Source organism: Coloeus monedula, assembly GCF_965178545.1.
Source record: "Coloeus monedula genome assembly, chromosome: 2".
Taxonomy (NCBI): domain Eukaryota; kingdom Metazoa; phylum Chordata; class Aves; order Passeriformes; family Corvidae; genus Coloeus; species Coloeus monedula.
The window spans coordinates 6,835,198-6,853,894 of NC_138782.1; the positions used below are offsets into that span (position 1 = coordinate 6,835,198).

Here is an 18,697-nt window from a genome sequence, read left to right on the forward strand (position 1 = left end):
TGAAGTAAAATGAAATTTTTTGAGCTTTGATTGAGTTAGTCAATTTAATAATAGTTAATTAACATAATAACAATTAAATAGCCATTAAGAAGTCATATAGGCCAAGATCATCTTTTCCAGTTGTACAAGGAAAAAATTGAAATTGGTGGGAAGAGGAGAGAGCCTCTTGCAGAGCTGCTGTTCCTGGAGGCATCCAGCTGTAAGTTTCTCGTAGGTATAGGTGTGGGCACTACTTAACCATGACAGATAGAAACTGCCTTTTCCTGATAGTTTTCAAACAAAAAAAAAAAGCAGCTAAAGAAGGATGTTACTGCTCCTGTAGATTTTTTAGGTGAAAAAAAGAAAAAGTAATTGGTTGTCGCTGGTTAAACGAAGTAGCTTCGCTGCATTAGGGCACAAGCTGGTGAATGTGGGCTGCTCCAGACTGGGGTTCTCTGAAGACACTTTGATGATAGGTGGGTTGCAGCCCTCGTCATGTTGTGAAATTAAATGGTGCAGTGATTTGATCACAGGTACCAGCTGTGATGCTGGCTTTGGTATAGGGCAACTGACTTTAATTAGCCGTGGTCACTGCTGCCAAGTTGCCTAACAATTGGCTAAATGCATTTTTGTCTTCTTGCTTAAAACAGCTTCTATTGTGTTTGAAGGTGTCAAGCTATTCATTTTCTTGACACGTTCATAGGATGGGTATCTCCTTCACCTTCCTCAAAATCTTTTGTCCTACAAACCTATATGCTATGCCTTACCTGAACTTATCCTGATGTTTTTTCACCCTAGGGCTCTCTTTTGATGCTGAATTCTTATCCTAGGTCAGAGGTGGACCTTGTCTACCCAGACGATCCTACTGAGTTTTTAATCCCCCTATCTGTCAAGCTAGCAGCCCAAATTTGATTGCCTCTTTCTCATCTGTTCATGAGAAATTCTGCTTTCCCCATTGGGGTTTTTTGTTGTGGAATTTCTTATCTCTCTCTTTCCTCGCCATCTGTGGTATGCCAAGATATTTATATTTAAGTATTGTTTTAAAGTAGTTAATTACCTTGGAGGAGGTAGCATAAATCCAGCTAAACTGATTGCATTAACAAAATTGGCAACGACTTTCATCAGGTTTTTGAAATATAACAAGTTACTCCTTGCAATAATAGGAATGTCTTGGAAGGCACACAGTTTCAACTTAACTTATGCATAACTCTCAGAATCATCAAAATAATGTGCAAATTATCCTAATGTTATGCAACTTCCAGGTAGGAAGTGTGAACACGTTTGTGCTCCTTTAACAAGGGATGTATTGTGACTTCCAGAAGTCTTTCTCCAAACTGCTGCTGTAATCTCAGGAACCAAGGATGGCCTGAGACCGCCTCTAAAGGTTTAACACCTTAAGATTTAAGCTTGCAATGTATTTGGCATGATCCAGCACCCATGGCCACATCCATTCTGATAGGGAATGTGTGTGTCATTATTAAACTCATTATTAAAACGATGCAAAATCCTGGCCCTGTTTGAAGCTGTTTGTTCCATATAATGGGGAAGGGTCTGGGATCCAATGAGGATTCATTATGCTAGTTAGTGCAGAAGATGAAGCATTTTCTCCACAAGGGAATTTTGCATGGAGAGGAATTTGATGGCTAATTAAAACATTTTCTGGTGCAAAGTCACTGTGTAGGAAATATGTGGGAGTTGGTGGATTGCTTCATGTGGATATTTACTCAGAATCCACACTGGGCAAAATCAGTAGCAATCTGTTTAGCGCATCTTGAGAACTTTGCATTCAGCTACAGTCTTCATCCCAACAAACAATTTCATATCAAAAATGTATGTGAGATACATAACATTAATTTCTAAATGCTGGATCACTTCTGGAAGTAGTTTCCCATATTAGTAGATCATCACCAGTGATGTGCAGAAACTGGCAGCCTTTGAAGTGATACCACTTCATCATCATGCTGTTTGTTTGTTTATTTTTAAAGCCAAAGCCATAGGATTTGGATGATCAGGAGATACTGTGATGTGGCCAAGCAGTGTGAATCCTGTAATTTACCTTAAGCTTTGGAAATCATACCAAATTCTTGCTGCAACTTGACTCCATGAACTATGTCGGGATTGCTGTAACCCAGGTGTTTCATCCACTTCTCTCTGATCCCACATGCCTGGCTTTCTGCTCTGTAATTGCTGTAAGGTTAGGAAATACCTTCTGGTGTTTGTAAGTATCTCTCTGGGTAGTGAACTTCATTGTTTTGTCTCTAGTAATTTGAAATTACTAAGCTCCATCTTTGCCCTCATGCCTTCCTATTTACGCTGAGTCACTTTGAAGTTTCTGGGAGTAACAGCAGAATAACAGCTGTATAAGACAGTCATGTTACTTTTCTTTCTACTGTTTCTTACTATTGCTTGAAATGTACAGATGTAAAGCCATTGGGAAAGAGTTTGCTATGCAGTTGTTTTTGTCTCCCGTGTACTGTTTGATGTAAGTACCATAGTTATTTGGTATTGGGTAGTAGCTGTTATGGTTTATATTGCAGTTTATGAACCTTGAAGTTCAGAATTGTGTTTTCTACTATTTTTCTCCCCTTCATGAGATTGCATTTTCATGGTTTGCTCCTGGGATTTGTTCTGAGTCTGTGTGCATTAATCTAAGCTTCTGTGCTATGAAGAGTTATATATGGCTTTTCTTTTGGCAAACACTGTGGTGTGACCATTACCTGCTGAAAAATTGCACAAAGTAGACAGTCTCTGAATTGTTGAAATTAAACATTCATTGATGCTGGAGTGCATGTTGCTTGTAGTGTGTTCAGGGCTAAAATTTCTGATATATCAGATAAGGTACTTCTTAATATAAATACCTTAACAAAAACTTACGAAACTCAGTTAAAATGTGTACTTTCTGAGTTCATGTTTCTTCTTGTTTGGAACTCTTGCCGCTGTTGAATGTTCGTCCCCGACATAATAAATGAGTAAGTCTCCTGTATCCTCCCAACCTCCTAAGTTGCACTCAAAAGTATCATTTTAGCATCAGAGTAAAGTGTTAGTCTGAAAATTATATAGTATGTGTATTGTTTTCCTCATTACATAACAGTATTTCACAGTATTTTTCTAATGTGTTTGTCATTCACATCTGTATTTTCATAATATTAGTGTCACAGTCAGCATTGCAGGACTTGTTTAGTTGATGCTGAAAGAATTGCTGCAAGATGAATATGTTGGAGTTTAGCTTGCGTTCAGCTGAAAAGATTATGCAAGTCTGGAAGGTGAAGATCCCGTCTTTTCATACGGTTTTGGTGTTTGCCTGTAGTTGAAGAGAGGCTGCAAGTTTTCAGTCAGCAATTAGATGACAGTTGATTAAGAAATGAAAAGCCATTTCCTGGTGCTTGTGAAAAGTGTGGTGAAGACCCAATCTTCAAACAAACCTCAAGCAGCAGAGCAAGCAGCATTTAATACTGTTTACAGGGAGTGAACTTTATAGAGTTTCTGAATTGTTAAATCCTGAATCTCTGGCAAGTTCAAGAGTACATGGTTTTCTAAGTTATTTTGAGGGTGTTTTATATTTCCTAAACCTTCTGGACGATCTTGGAGATTTTACTCTTAGTCCTTATTGACTGTATTACTACCAGGTGTATATTTTATTTGAAACTTCAGTAGAAATCAATAGTCAGTCTAAGCAAGGATTCTGCAGGCACGCTACTGCGAGCTAAAGCTTTTTTGGCTTGGTTGCTACTTGCAGTTTGTTTTGTAGCCACTTTCTTGTGGCTTTGTTACATTGCGCTGGGCAGTGACCTTCTTTTTAGCACCTTCTAGACTTAAAAGTTTCACAACTATTTTTAATTGAAGTCTTGTCTTTATAGCTCAGTAATATATGAATTCCCTGAGTAGCCATTTTTGACTTACGGTTTAGAAACTTGAGCCCATAAGATATGAAATGTGTTGTTACAGAAAAGAAATCACACATTTAAAGTGAATGATATCATTGCCAGTAAGTGAGGAGATTTATGAAGTAATCTAAATTTGTGACAATAGTATATTCATTACAGGGAACCTCTGCTTTCATAATTTCAATTTCCTTTTTTCTTCTCTCCTGGGAACTGCATGCAATCACCCAGATTCCTCCAGTGTCTAATGGATTCCGAAGTGATTTGGGGGAAAAGTAGTAACTGTGACAGTCATCCTGGTGGGTTTACACAGAACCTGACAGTTTTATTTTTTGGGACCCAGCCCTCTGGTGACAGTGATCTATAGGAGACAGAATTGCTCACCAGTCGCTTCAAGTTGTGACTATCCAGTGGCAAGCTCTGAGTGGGATGCAGCTGGACCATACCCTTCCCTTGGCTGAAATGGAATCCTGTAGCATCCCATCTTCAGCTTCTGCTCCAGAAGGTTACAGGCCTCTGTAGATCCTGTTACTTGTTTATGTTATTAGTTATGTAGATACTTATATTCTTCCCCATGTCGCTGTCTCACACATCCTAGGACATGTAAAATCATCTACATTTAGGGTCCTGTCCCAGATGCTCTTCAAATGCTGGAGAGGAAACACCTGTTTAGAACCAAACTATCTACAAGCAATCAGATGTTGCATTAGCAATTATGTCTATTCTCCCATCAGTTTTTTGCTGTAAGAACACCTTGTCCTAATTTGCTTAAGATTTCACTGTCATCTTGTAGGTCTGTCAGATATTGAGCAAACATGGTTGTCACTTGGTTCACAGTTTTCAACACCTCTCTCTTCATATACATATCTGTAGGGAAGTATTAGGATCAGTCAGCTTGTATTGTTTTTTCATAGGTTGTATGCAACAACTTGATAAAATCTGATCCAGAAACACACATAAAGTTTCATCCACTTCTGGATCAGATTTGATTCCTAGCAGGGAACTTATATTTAAAGACATTATTGTTCTCCCAGTAGTTTTATTTCAAAGATATACCTGTCTGCACCTCCTGCTGCTATAAGGACAATGGCCATAATAGCAGAAGAACATTTAATTAGTGCTTGTTGTCTCTGCAGAAAAAACTTGCATGTCAACATGAGTTCTTGGGTCTCTGGTTCCTTGATACAACTCCACTCACACGGGCTTACTCACGCCTTGTGCCAGCATACGTGGTTACCTCTTTGCTGGGGACTTGATCAGGGCCAGCACACAGGGTTGGTACTGTGGCACCATGTCTGTGCTGCTCAATTCTTCACTCTCCCCTCAATGCAAATCTGGCTCATGCCAATTAGCATGCCAATTAGCCAATTCCAAGGGCTACAGGACCTAAATGCAATGAAAAATTATCTCCTAATTTTAATGGTAGTGTGAACAAATATTTAAGTATTATTAATGCTGTTGCATAGCTATCCTTTTTTTTTCTTTGCTAATGCAAATATATTTTGTAACTATTTCTTGTAAAGGTGTTGCCAGAAGTGTTTAATAGACTTCAAGATGAGTTTACATAATAGACTTCAAGATGAGCTTACTAGAGCAAGCTATTTTGATTAACATTGTGTGTCCCTTGTATTCAGTATTTTATACTGACGTCCATTCTCATAGCACTCTGAGATTTGTTGTAAGAGTTGATTTTTCCATTTGAAAACCTGAAGGCCTTTTGGAAGGGGTTCTTCATTAGGGGAGAGTTTTGAAATACTATGGCTAATTATAGGAAATGGGAATCTAAAAGTATTGTACATAAATCTGATTTTGCTGCATTGCCATCACTCCTGTTGACTTCCTTGGCATCAAAATCTTGCTGCAAGGAATTCTCTTGCTGCAGTATCTTATTGGAAACCAGTGAAGCAGAGGATCAACACACAAAAGTTGCCTACTCTGATTGTGCTTGTGGTTTCCAAAAAGTTGATGAAATCCTAGATTTGTAAAACTCCTTGGTAAAACATCCATTCTCCTTGAATTTCGCCTATAGCCTTTCTGTGTTGCATGCCTTTATGTTGCACCAGTAGGTTCCCTGCATTTGTGCCTAGAAGGTAAACTTACTGTGTGGAAGGCCACTGAGAAACCATTTTGATTTGGAATGCCAGCAGAATTTTTAAAATAGCCAGTAAATTGTGGATTAACACATCAGAAAGGGGTATTTACTCAAGATTTTTAAAGGAAGACAAAGTTGCTGAATAATTCTGGGCTGCTGCTTATGTTGGCCTTTTTGCCAGAGAAATTAGGGGTTACAAATAAACAATTTTTGAAAAGGTGACGAGGGAAATGCAGGGAGTCGAGTCCCCCAGGGACCACTCTTTGGACCTGCACTCTCTTGTATTTTCACCAATGGTGTGGAAAAAGGGACGAGGAGAAATAGGTGACAGTATGTATTGACAATACAGAATTCTTCAGGTTGCTGAAAAATTTGGTCTGAACAAGTAACTCTGCAGAAGTTTCTCATTGGTAGTGTGTATAATGTTGACAAAAGAGCAGAAAAAATTTCAGGTCACTAAATAAAAACCAAAGAATTAATTGGAAAGGAAAATGGTCCCAAGAATGCGCAAATAGCAGTGTGCTCTAAATTTGGTATTTTTGCAACTGAGGAAGGATATGTGTAATCATAAGAGATGAAACTCTGAACTGTGGCAAGAAGGCAAATAGAATGTTAACAGTCTTTAAAAAGCAACAGAAAAGAAGACAAAGCATCATTTGCAGGTATATAAATCCATACTGTGCTCTCAAGTGTGGTATGCAATCCTAATTCATATCCTCTGCATCTCAGAAAGATTTTATTGAACTTTGCAGAGTGAATAGAAAGTTGAAAATTAAAATACAGAGTTTTTACACTTATTTTTTGGGGGGTTTAAGTCTATGTTAGCACAAGGAGACTGGACTAGAATTATATAGATTCAGATTCTTATAGGTTGGGAAGAGACAAGTGGAGAGGCAGAATTTATTTAGGTATAGAAAATTACGAGTTGTGTAGCTGGCTGTGTAGGAAAGCTGAACAGGCAAGAACAGGCAAAGTAGACTGTCGTGACACTGTCAGGTAATTTTATTATAGAAAAGGAAACAGATTTTTAAAAATGAAATGAATTATCAAAAGTCACAATTCATTTTCCCAACATATTTAGGTTCAAAAACGGTGAACACATTCACAGTTATCCCTGATGACTATTGTAGGTGATAACACACTATTAGAGTCATAAAATCTCAAAGCCACCAATTGCTGAAGTTGGGAGAATGTATATTTTTTTAGAATCTTTGACCAATCAATTGCTGCAGTTGAAGGTATGGAGGAGAAAATGTGCTGTCTTCTGCAGGTGTTATTACAGGTAATAAGACACTTGTGGGTGCACAGTTCAGCAGAGCACCCACTGGGTAATGGTGTAACTAATGATCTCTGAGTCGTTTCAGCCATTTGTAGGAAATCTGCTGTGTTTGATTTCAATGCCAGTCAGAGTTGAATTAAATCACCCTTCACTGGATAGCTGCTGTTCTAAATGCACAGTCTCCAAATCCACCTCTTTCTTCTGAGATAAAACTTTATGTAACACAGAAAAAGCCAACAGTAATGTAGTGCAAAATGACGATTAAGCATTCATTCACTGACCAATTCAGCCAGTTTAGACTGGCTGAAATTGAACATCCTCATGATGTTCAGTCAGTCACTCATGTACCCCATGCTTGGATCAGAAGTGCTGCACAAAAACATCCCTGCTACCACTCTCCCACTTTCCAGAAGCAGCAAATCCACTTGTTTTGGTTATTCTTTCTTGAGACTCTCTCTTTACTATTTTGTGGGACTCTGGGGATGGATTAAATGCACTTTGTTTTCCTCACTTTATTTTTTAGGCAAGATGTCACTGTGTTTTTTGAATTTGTTCTCCCAGCCTTGGACTAAGTGTATGAAGAATCTTGGTTTTTTTCCTTCATAGCCTGGAGAATGTGGGTCACATCTGACTCTACATTCTTCATACTTGGTTACTGTCTATGCTCTTTACTCCCAGCTGTTTGTGTTAAGGACAGTGACAGCAGTTACCTGATAAATACGTGTCATACTGACTGCATCAAATGGCACCTGCTGAAATGAGAGTTCCACAACAGCAGAGTTTTGTTGTGGAAGAAGAGTGTTGCAATGCAAAAGTCTGATAGGAGCTTTCCCATTCCTTTACAGTAAGGTTTATAGCAATTAAGTATTTCTTCATAAAATCGATGAAGAGAAACATTGTAACTCTCTCCTCTGGCTCGGGTGCACTATCACATCATCACAGCCTGATGCCAATTGATTCAAGAACATCAAGCTACAATGCCACTTGAATTTCCCATAGATGACCATAAATGTGCTCTTAGCCCATGGCAAACGTAAGGTAATAGGACTGAGCTTAATCCTGTCTGAAATACTTACTTTGTCTCATCGCTGTGTGCACACAGCTGTTGTGACTCATGTGAAATTTGACTTGACCACGTATTTAACTCGTCCTCATAAAATGTTTTTCATGGCAAATAGGTTGCCCTAAAAGAGCAATTAGCTTGAGGTAGGAGTGCATGTGTAGCATTGCTTCAAAGGTGTCCCCTCACATGGTGAGAGCCAGCCCTGCATTCTTTCTCCCTTGCAGGGCAATAAGTGTTTCCAAAGTCTAAATGTGTTTCTGTTCAGCCCAACCAATATTTTTTTCTTTTTTGGGTTTCCTTCACAGCCTTTCTATTTTCTCTTGTGGCCAACAATGCTTTTCTTTTTTTTTAATTTCTTTTTCTCCCAAAAACCCCTTGGGAATCCAGGATTGGACAGCAAGTTACAACAGAAATCTAAATCCTTTGAGGATAAAAACATTTTGATGCAGTATGAAGATCAATAATAATCTGTCCTTACAAGTATAGTGAATTGGCAACTGTTCTTTATATGAATATGGTATTTCAGCTAGCTTCATTACATAACTAGGTAATCTACTCTGTTTAGTTCATCCTTCCCACAGGCAGAACTGTACTAATGGTATTTCTTCATATGCTAGTAGTTTTGCTTTATAATATGTCAAAGTATATGTCTTGGGTATTTTGTTGGTTGGTTTTGGGGTTTTTTAAACAGGGCACTTTTTTTTCTGGACTGTGGTTTGTTAGTTTTGAATTAGAAAATTGGCTGTTACTAGACAGTAACTGTAAAGGCCATGATGTTTTGCAGAAATAAGGGAGTTACCACTCTTCCAAAGAATTATCTGATGAGCCTAGTGAATATTGCAACTGAAAAACTTAACTTCTTTAATTTGAAAATTGAAATCTTAATATGTTTTATTGAAAAAATATTTTGTCCACACACAGCTGTAAATTTCTAGAATTTGCTCACAATGGAATCACTAATTCTAACAAGCAAGGCTGTCTGTGTGTCTTCTGGGGTTTTTTTTCCTTTTCTTTTGCTCTTCTCTATTTTGTTTTTAAGTACCCTTAGAATTATGGGAGAGGTCACTGAAAATGTGATTAAAAGCATTTGTGAAATCAGAAGAGAAATAAAAGGCCTGGATCATAACTGTTTTGGATACTTCCTCAGGTCTGGAGAACATTGTGGTAAAGCTGCCCTGTTTTAGGCAGGATTTGTTTTATATAGGTTAGTTGCTGCAATGGGTTACACAAGACTTCCAGAAGCAGTCAGGCACAGTGTAGGTGAGTTTTTAATGCTGCCCTTCCCTTTTTATAGCTCTGTCTTGCGAGACAGAGTATTGTGGTTTCCATTTAATCACCTTTGAAATAATTGTTCAATTGCACAATAATATATTGCCAACCTTTCATAAGTTTCACATGTTTCAAAATAGACAAGGGAGTGGTGTTAAAGACACCTGCAACTGAGGATATGAGAGGAGAGAAAATGGAAGATACTTGTAGTGGTCAGTAGCAGCTTCAGTGTTAAAGGTCCTCTTCTTCAGCTGATACGGTGTGAGGTCTAAAAGTCTCTCCTAATTAGAGAAAAAGATTTGCCCCGAGGTCTAAAGGTCTAAGCTTTGATGAGATGAAACATATTAATCAAAAGTTTCTGTTCTATTTTTTCAGAAGAATGGAGTATCAAATGGAACTCTCTACAAAAAAACATTTATTGAGCACTTTGAACAGGCACCAATGTATGTTGCAGTTTTTACTTTCGTGGGGTTTGCAGTGGGAACAATATTTGGCTACCTGCGAGATTTTATGAGAGCCTGGGGACTAGAAAAACGTAACATTGCTGCGGAGAGAGAACAACAAAAAGTATGTATGAAAAGGTCGTAATGTATCCACAGCTGAGTTTTCCCCTGCTTGCAAGTGATTTACAGCGACTTGTGGAAGTAACAAGGCAGACAGCTTTCATTTTTGCAGAACGTTGCACAAGGGGTGAGAGGAGCGAACACACCCTTCAGTGGAGTTGTATGCATGTGTATGATTATGTACCTACATTTATGTAAAGTCGTGATTTTTACCCAGGCACATGTTCACCTTGTTGTAAGAGTGCCATAATACTCTCAGCAAAACAGAATCTCAGTATTTGAGGTCAGTCCACAGAAAAAGAAAACTCAGAAATGCCTTATTGTTAAATATATCATCTTTCCAAATCTCCTAAACCCTGATTTTCCTTTGTCCCATATGGCTGTCTTATGTTGTCTTTCACAACGAGGCAGTACTAACTTTGTTATAATTGCTGGCTTGTTTGCTGAACTGCTGGTCACAGAGCACTAAGGAGTCATGTCCCAGAACAAAGCGGATGTAGTCTGAATTCTTGTAACTCCCAAAATTTTTCATCCCACATAGTTCTAAGTGAAACTTGCACCTTTGCAAGATCAACAGCCTTCCAATTTTGTTTAGAATTTTTGGTTGCTCCTCCTCCTCTGTGCAGTTTGAGTCATCATTTATGGTAACACCTGGCATAACGAAGGAAAAACATGAAGAGTGTTACTGTTTCCCTTGCAAATAAAATTCCTGAAATTGTTTCCTGTTTTCGATTTTCAAAGATGTGTGCATAACTTAATGAATATCATTTTCAATTCACTTCATGATTTAGCCATTTGTTGATTCCAGTTGTGCCATTTAAATTTTTTTGTCCTCACTATGGATTGCATGTTTATTTAATTCTCCCACGTATGTTAACTGCATGCCATGTTATTTTATCAGTTTATTGTATGCAGTGCCCAACATGGATATATTGCTGTTTCATATAAAGCTTTGTTTAAATTTAATTTCCAAGTAAAATCCTTAGATAGACACTAATTCTCAACCAAAAAAAATTATCTTAACTGGATGTTTGCACCTCCAGCTCAGGCCAGTAATGCCCAAGTCCCATATGTTGGACTAGCTTTAGTCTAATATATCCAGCATTTCATGAAATGTAGTGAGTTGTTTATCCTACTTTTGCAATCTACTCCACGTGTAGAAAAATGATCAATTTGAAACAATTGGTTTCTTTAAATGAAAGAATTTTGATTTTTTTACCATTTCCAACATTCAGGATATGTCGGGGGAATTAGACCAACTTGTGGCTGCTATAGCTCTGTTTACTGATGAATCAGTTTTTCCCTGTTAATAGGAATGAGTTGGGTACAGAAGCAGGTATTTTCCCAGCAACATAACCCTGTGCATGTTTTCAAACCAGGACTTTGTGCCACTTTATCAAGATTTTGAGAACTTTTACACCAGAAACCTCTATTTGAGAATACGGGATAACTGGAATCGTCCAATTTGCAGTGTTCCTGGGCCACAGTTTGACCTCATGGAGCGCGTTACAGATGATTACAACTGGACATTTAGGTGAGTCATCTTACACTCTGCTCCTCTCAGCTTCATAAGCATACTCCTGATACCTCTGCAAAGCACAGAAAGTTCTGTCTAGGTCCTTGTCTAGAATCCATCAGCATGCTTCTTTCTGCAGTCAGCACCATGCCGACAATCTGATCCTTTTCATCCGAGTATTTGTTTGGAAATGCAGTATGGATTTCCAACTCTATTGCAAACGGGTTTACAATCCAAAAATTTGGCTTGCAAGATTTTGTTTGGCTGTGTCAGCACAAGACTGCTCACACTCCATTTATAACAGACCTTGACTCAAAATATTACAACAAAATTTGTTTTATCCCTTGGTTAGGTTTTAAATCATAATACCTTGCATTGCATGAATGTGGCTTCTTGCCTTCATAGTGAGTCTTTGGCAGTGGGTTTTAAGCAGATTACAGCTTGAAGGTTTTGGTGTATTGCAGCTGAATTAAGCAGCTATGGAAATTCACAGCATAGACAATGGGTAGGTTGGCTGTATTTGAGCTTACTGAGAACGCATCATAGTGTTTCCCGTATTTTCATCAAGTTTAAGTTCTCTGTGTGAGAACACCGATGACTTAATGGAAGCAGTTGACAATTTGCTTGAAAAATTAATGTCTAGAAGTTGTTCCTTAAATAAAGTTGTAGGTTTGTTTGTTTATTTAAAACCATAAAAGCAGCCATTCACCATTCAATTTACCAGTATATTGCCACCTACAGTGTGGCTTCTAGAAAGCACTCTGACCAAGAAGCAGTACTTAGTTAGGAAAAGAGAAAGGCTAGAAAAACTTTGGGGCTGTTAGAGTATGAGGATTGTAAATTCCCAAGTAGGAATTTGACACCAGAACAAAATTTGGTGGGAAAATTTGGGGTTTTTTTCTTTTCATTTGGGATTGGAGGGAAAATTGCGCTGTTGTTCAAAATTTGCTTTAATTGTAGGTTTACAGGAAGGACTATCAAGAATGTAATCAATATGGGTTCTTATAACTACCTCGGCTTTGCAGAAACAGATGTTAATGCTTTGAAAACTGTGACCATAGAGTTAGAAAAATACGGGACAGGAGTCTGCAGTACCAGGCAAGAAATGGGTGAGTAAACAGCAAGATGGCCACCAAAGTTTCTGTAAAACTATTCTCATTTTCTCACAGATATCTTGAAAGAATTGGATACTTAGAGAACTTTAATCACATCAGCAATTACTCGTTTCACAATTAGAAGGAATGCTGTGTTTTATTTGTTCTCACATTAGGGTTTTTTTCAAAAGGAAAAATAGTACTGATTTTTGGAAAAGCAAAAGCACATGGGTCGTATACTGGCCTGGGATTTTTAATGACAGAAGTAACAGGCTTATATTTTAAGAGAAGTAAAAAAAGCATTGAGATTTCAAGTATTGTTCAAGGGCAAATTCAACTGCATCACAGATTTATATCAGTTACCACACACAGAGGTTTCAGATTAGTAAAATGATCACACACAGAGGTTTCAGATTAGTAAAATGATCTTTTACATAATGTTTCTAATCCCGTGTTCTAAGAATGTATTGCAATGTTTTATGAGATACTACTGGCAAAAACCAGTAGTTTCCACACAAATGCAAACAGAATATTTCTAGTTTGCCTTTAGCAAATAAATTCAGGAAGGCTCCATCTGACATTCTTGGTTTATGTGTCCTTTATGATTTGTCTGCTTTGTTGGTTTGTAGGCTGCATGCAGTGTTACCTTCAACTTTCTGTATTTACACAAAGCCTTGCATTCCTTATGGTACAATCATCTTACACTTCAGAAAAAATAAAACAGTTTCAAGCCATAGAAATGCAAGAGGAGATTTCTCTTCAGGCTTTACCTTTCTTGGGAGTTATCAAAAAAAAAAAAAAAAGAAAGAAGATGTAGGCTTCCCAGAATGCAGAAGTCTTTATAGACTTTTTGTTTCTAATCCAGCAACCTGAAAAAATTATGTTTTGTATCTTCAAAGCAACCTCTGTTCTTCAATAAATCTTACAGAAAAAATACTGTGTTTGAGTTTTTATATAAAGTCTCCATTTCAGACAAAAAAGTAATGCAAACCTTGTCACCTGCTTCTTATCTTGTCATTGTGGTTTGATTTGCCGATAGTAATTATGTCAGTGGCACCACCCAGAGAGGGTTTACAGATTGACCCTACTTTTCCTTTTGTAGGTGACCCATCTGGTGACTGCAGTATATTATTTAACCTGCATTACATGCTTGAAAGTGGTCACCATTGCTAGTCCTTTAAGGTATTGAAGGAAGCTTTCTCTCTTTTTCTCTTGGATTCTATTTTGTCTAAGAACGTTTCAAGTTGTTTTCAGTACATCTAAGGTTATGGCTGGTGTTCCTTATTCTGTAGCTTTTGCTGAGTTTTTTAATGGAAGACTTGTGTGACTTAATTTATAAGAAAAAAACAAACCAACCCAACTTATTAAAAGATGGTTCTGTGTTCAAATATTAAAAATCTTATTAGGTAACTTCATTTAGTGTATCTGAGAGCCAGTGTGTAGAGATTTATAGGATTTTCTCTTCATCTGAGCTCCTGTGCTGTTGTTGTCCTCACTGATTGAGCAGGGTTTTAGATTCATTCTAATTACCTTCACAACAAACAGTCCCATGAACTGCATCAAGACTATTCACAATGCAAGCATGGACTACAGATAAAGAACATCCTAAAATCCTTGTGAGTCTCAGTCTTTTGGAAGTGGATTTCGGAGAGGAGCTTGGACATAGACCTACTAAGAAAGGAAAGCAGCGTGTTTGGGCCTGACTTAGCTGGTGTAAATGAGCAGTCACAGCATTTTGTGCTGGGCAGGTAACAGAGGGCCTGTGTTTGTGTGCTGAGCAGTGGTTCCTTCGTTGGTGCTGGCTCTTTGGAGCCTGTCTGTCACCAAGATCTCTATAAACAACCTGAGGAAAGCAGCCTCTTACTCGTAGTGGATATCCTCTTTCCTTGCTCCTTTACATTCTTGTGCTGCATTCTCATCACAGTTGAACAGAAAAATTCTGAGCTAAATGTATCAAAGAGAGAGATAGGGAAGGGTCTGAATGAAAGGTCTTAACTTTTTAAATTATCATTTCTCATCTTCATCTTAGATAAAAAGAACAGGATGAGTTTGTTTCTGGGCAGATCACATTTCAAAACTTCTGTTGTTATTGTGTGCAGAGGTAAAGTGTTTCCAAGTAAAAGTGCAGTGAGCTGCAAGAGCCAAGGCTGTGCAAATTGCCTGTGGGGTTCTAATCCAAGAGAGCACTTGAACATATTTATATTTTCAGGCTAATTGACTTTGGAAGTACTGCTCTGCTTGTGTGCATTTAAGTGTCTGGCATGTTTGAGTTTTACCAAGATCTCTCTGTAAGCAGTGGTAGCTCTCTTTTTGAGCAGCATCATTCCACTGCTTTCAGAAGATTTCAGAGAGAGGGTAAAACAAAGAAGACACAAGTAAAAGTAATGTGAGTGATATTTGAAAGAATACATGATGGTAAAACTGTCTTTTATGGTCTTCTGCCTACACGCCTCCTCTTACAACGGGCCAGGCTGTGAAGAGGGTATACAATGCTGTCGTACCAGAATGTTGTTGCAGGTAGTTTCCTCTTAGAGCATGGTTAAAACTGATGAAAACAGTGGCTGACCTTCCTAGATTTGTCCCTCGTAAAAAGATTAAAGGCTTTTCTCTCAATTTTTAGTTCCATGCTTTAATTATAATACTAATAAATTACTTTCTTAGTATAACGGTGTTGTTTAAGACACATTTCTGAGGGGTTTGTGGGACTTTAAATGTGAAAGAAAAATACTTTCCTTTTTTTGAGACCAAGCTAGCTACTATCCCTTAGGAGCAAGATCTTGGAGTTGTAAGTGGTACATCCATGGAAGAATTAACTTACTGTTCCATGGTTAGAAAGCAAATCAAACACTAGAAGTTACTAGAAAGTACACAGAAAGCCAGCCATAGAGCCTCAGTATGCTACTGCATAAAGCTGCTGTTTGCTGTTGTCTTGAGTACTCTGTGCTGGTCTGATCAGAAATATTTAGCAAAACTGGAAAGTGTAAGAGAAGGGCCACAGACATCCTCAAAGGCCTCAGATGGCTTCTGGGTGAACAACTACTGAGCTTGCTGTCTTCAGCTGTCACAAATGCCTGTCATCTCACTCAAAAAGAGCCTAAAGGGAGAAATTGTAGAAGTGTTCAATACAATGTGTGATGTGGAAGAGTGGTCAGGGTTCACTGTCCATTGCTTCTCCCACTACCAGATCTACTAATCTACAGTATGAAGCTGGTAGAAGGTTTTCACCTAAATACTGGAGGCTGGCAGACCCGAGGAGCTCATTGCTGCAGGTGCCAGGACTTCTCACTCCCATGCGTTCTAAGGGACATTGGCCACGCGTGCAGAGGAGAGATCATTGATAGTTACTAGAAATACCCAAACTGTACCTGATTCAGAGTGCCCTTATTAACTGTGGGAGATGCCAAGGGAGGATACAGAGAGATCTGCCCCTGCTGTACCTGACAAAATTGACCATGGGTGTTATTTAAATTAAAGCAGCTTCTGTCAGCAGCAGTCTCTCCTGTAGGTGCAGGAAAAGGTCATTGTTTTTATTTCTTGGCTTGTTCACTATACATCAAGAAACCAACTGGAACAAAAATAAGTAGGAAGTTTTAGTTTTTAGGAATAAATGTTGGGTCTGGGAGAATAATTCCTGAATCTTGAAGGATTTAAGTTGAAGGATTTAAGTAGACATCCAGTACCGCAAGGTGGCTACAAGAGAACTGGAGAGGGATTTTTTTACAAGGGCGTGGAGTGACGAGATGAGAGGGAATGGCTTCAAACTGACAAGAGGGGAGGGTCAGACTAGATATCAGGAAGAGATTCTTCCCTGTGAGGGTGGTGAGGCACTGGAACTGGTTGTCCAGAGAAGCAGTGGATGCCCATTACTGAAAGTGTTCAAGGACAGGCTGGATGGGGCTTGGAGCAACCTGATCTAGAGAAAGGTGTCCATGTCCCTGCCCAAGGTGGGGCACTGGAATGAGATGATCTTTAAGGTCCCTTCCAGCACAAACTAATCTGTGATTCATTCCATGATTCCGTAAGTAACTGGACAGCAACTGTTCAACTAATGGAGTGTTTGTAACATTAGGGCATTTCGTGTAAACTACCCCCCAAAAATACCTATACTGTTTTCCGTGTGTTAATTTTTCCCTCAGAAGTGTTACTTTTTAGCTCAATAAAACTGCCAGCAAATGGGAACCTAAATAAATATGAAATAGTAAGTATTCCCCCATATAATGAAAAATATGAAAGAATGACAACTTGAACATAACATCCTTTTTCCCATGCAAATCAATGTGTTTTAATGGCTGGAGTGGGAGCTGGCTACTGTTGGAAGCAGACTCAAAAGCCTTTTTTCTGAGCCCATCCTGTGGCTCAGTGTTTATAGTCAGCCTTTTGTAAGCAATGTGACTGAGAATTATTGAGAAACATGCCAATTAGTTTCCTGCTTGCTGCTTTCAGATGATAATAAAATCAGCAAAGTTACACTTTTTTTAAGATTAGGCAGATTATCGTGCTCTGAGTGCTCCTAGGCTGGGGGCCAGGCTGGTGACAGGACTGTCACATGGACAGCCAGTACTCCAATGCTCTGTTTATCTAGCTCCCCATTATTCCTCATGGAGATGGTATACGTGAGTAACTGGAGCAAACGTGTCATTAGTGCTGGTTAAGCAGCCAGGCAGGATTCCTGCCTTTTGAAATCCTTCTCCTGTGATTATGCCTTGGACCAAAAGACAAGATGGAGCCTGCACAGAACACTTACAGGGTGATTCACTCTGGAGGGCATATTAGGAGATTACCCTTTAACACCTAACTTGCACTCAGTTTTAGGGCTTTTTCTTTGAGGATTTTTTACACTTGATTGTGGTCTCATTTCTAAAAAGTAGATCTGAAAATCTGTGCCAACATTCAACCTACAAAAGTAGCTCAATCCTATTTACCTCCTTCCTTTGGGTTTTAAGGCCCAATATGAATTTTCAGCAGCATTTCAAAAAGACAAGAATAACTATTTGGCCGTTCTTTCTTTTATACTACTTCAAAGGTTTAATTAGTTCTAGGGCTTATTTTAAACATAATACTGTACAAACATTAATAAATGTTTCATTTTTCAGTTAGGAGAAAGAGATAAAGAACTGAATTTTCCATAATTTACAGTTTCCAAGTAGGATCTTAAGGAGAAATAAAGACACAAAAATGAGAATTTGTGTGCATGTTTGTATATACACACACACACACACACACTTCATCATCTTAGCTATTTTCTGATAGGGTATGGTATAAATTAGGAAACATTAGAATTCTCTTTTGTCATCTCCTACTAACAGCCTTTTCCTTTTTTGTACCTACCCTCTCATAAATAACTAATCCAACTTACGAACAACTTACGAACAACTTGGGATCATTGGGTCAGGATATTTCCTGGTATTTCACCATTACAAAAGTATACTTTGCAGAACAAGATTAATAGTCTGGATAGTCCATCTGCTGGCAGGTGGAATTGAAGGCATCTGTAGGAGTTAAGGGTTGTGTGACTTGTTTAATACCTAAAATATTGCCGATATATGATGTTATTGGCATGCAAATATTTAGATACTTAAGATACTGCCATACAGGCTTTAGCATGAAGCAGCTCCATTTAAACTGGAAATTTTAACCTTGCGTTTTTCTAAAGGGAAAAAAAAAGGAAACAAAACCAGAAGATCTAAATTCAACTGGAAGGTTTTTTAAAACTAATCCACCTTTTTTCTGAGAATCAATAAATTACACCGGTACATTATTAGATATATGGCATCTTTGTGGTATGAAAGCCCTGTCAGTTGGTAGCAATGTTTAGAAAACTTGAGCATTTCCTTTCTATCAAATGATTCATCAAAACCCCTTTATTTTAGGACTCTTTTCTGCACATACAGTGTCAAATGAGGCAACTACATAACATTACTGTGTGCTTCTCTCCCTCTCTTTCCAACATGTCTCATTCTA

The 18,697-nt window shown here is 38.3% G+C and overlaps 1 protein-coding gene across 1 annotated transcript in view; it reads left to right on the forward strand.

The window, feature by feature from the left end:
- SPTLC3 (serine palmitoyltransferase long chain base subunit 3) overlaps positions 1-18,697 on the forward strand; it is a gene marked incomplete at both ends in the record, with an annotated part of 78,366 nt that overhangs the window by 19,368 nt on the left and 40,301 nt on the right. The window contains 3 exons of the mRNA XM_082302655.1: positions 9,939-10,130; positions 11,506-11,660; positions 12,603-12,751. Coding sequence (XP_082158781.1) covers positions 9,939-10,130; positions 11,506-11,660; positions 12,603-12,751 — 496 coding nt within the window. The remainder of the gene's footprint in view (positions 1-9,938; positions 10,131-11,505; positions 11,661-12,602; positions 12,752-18,697) is intronic.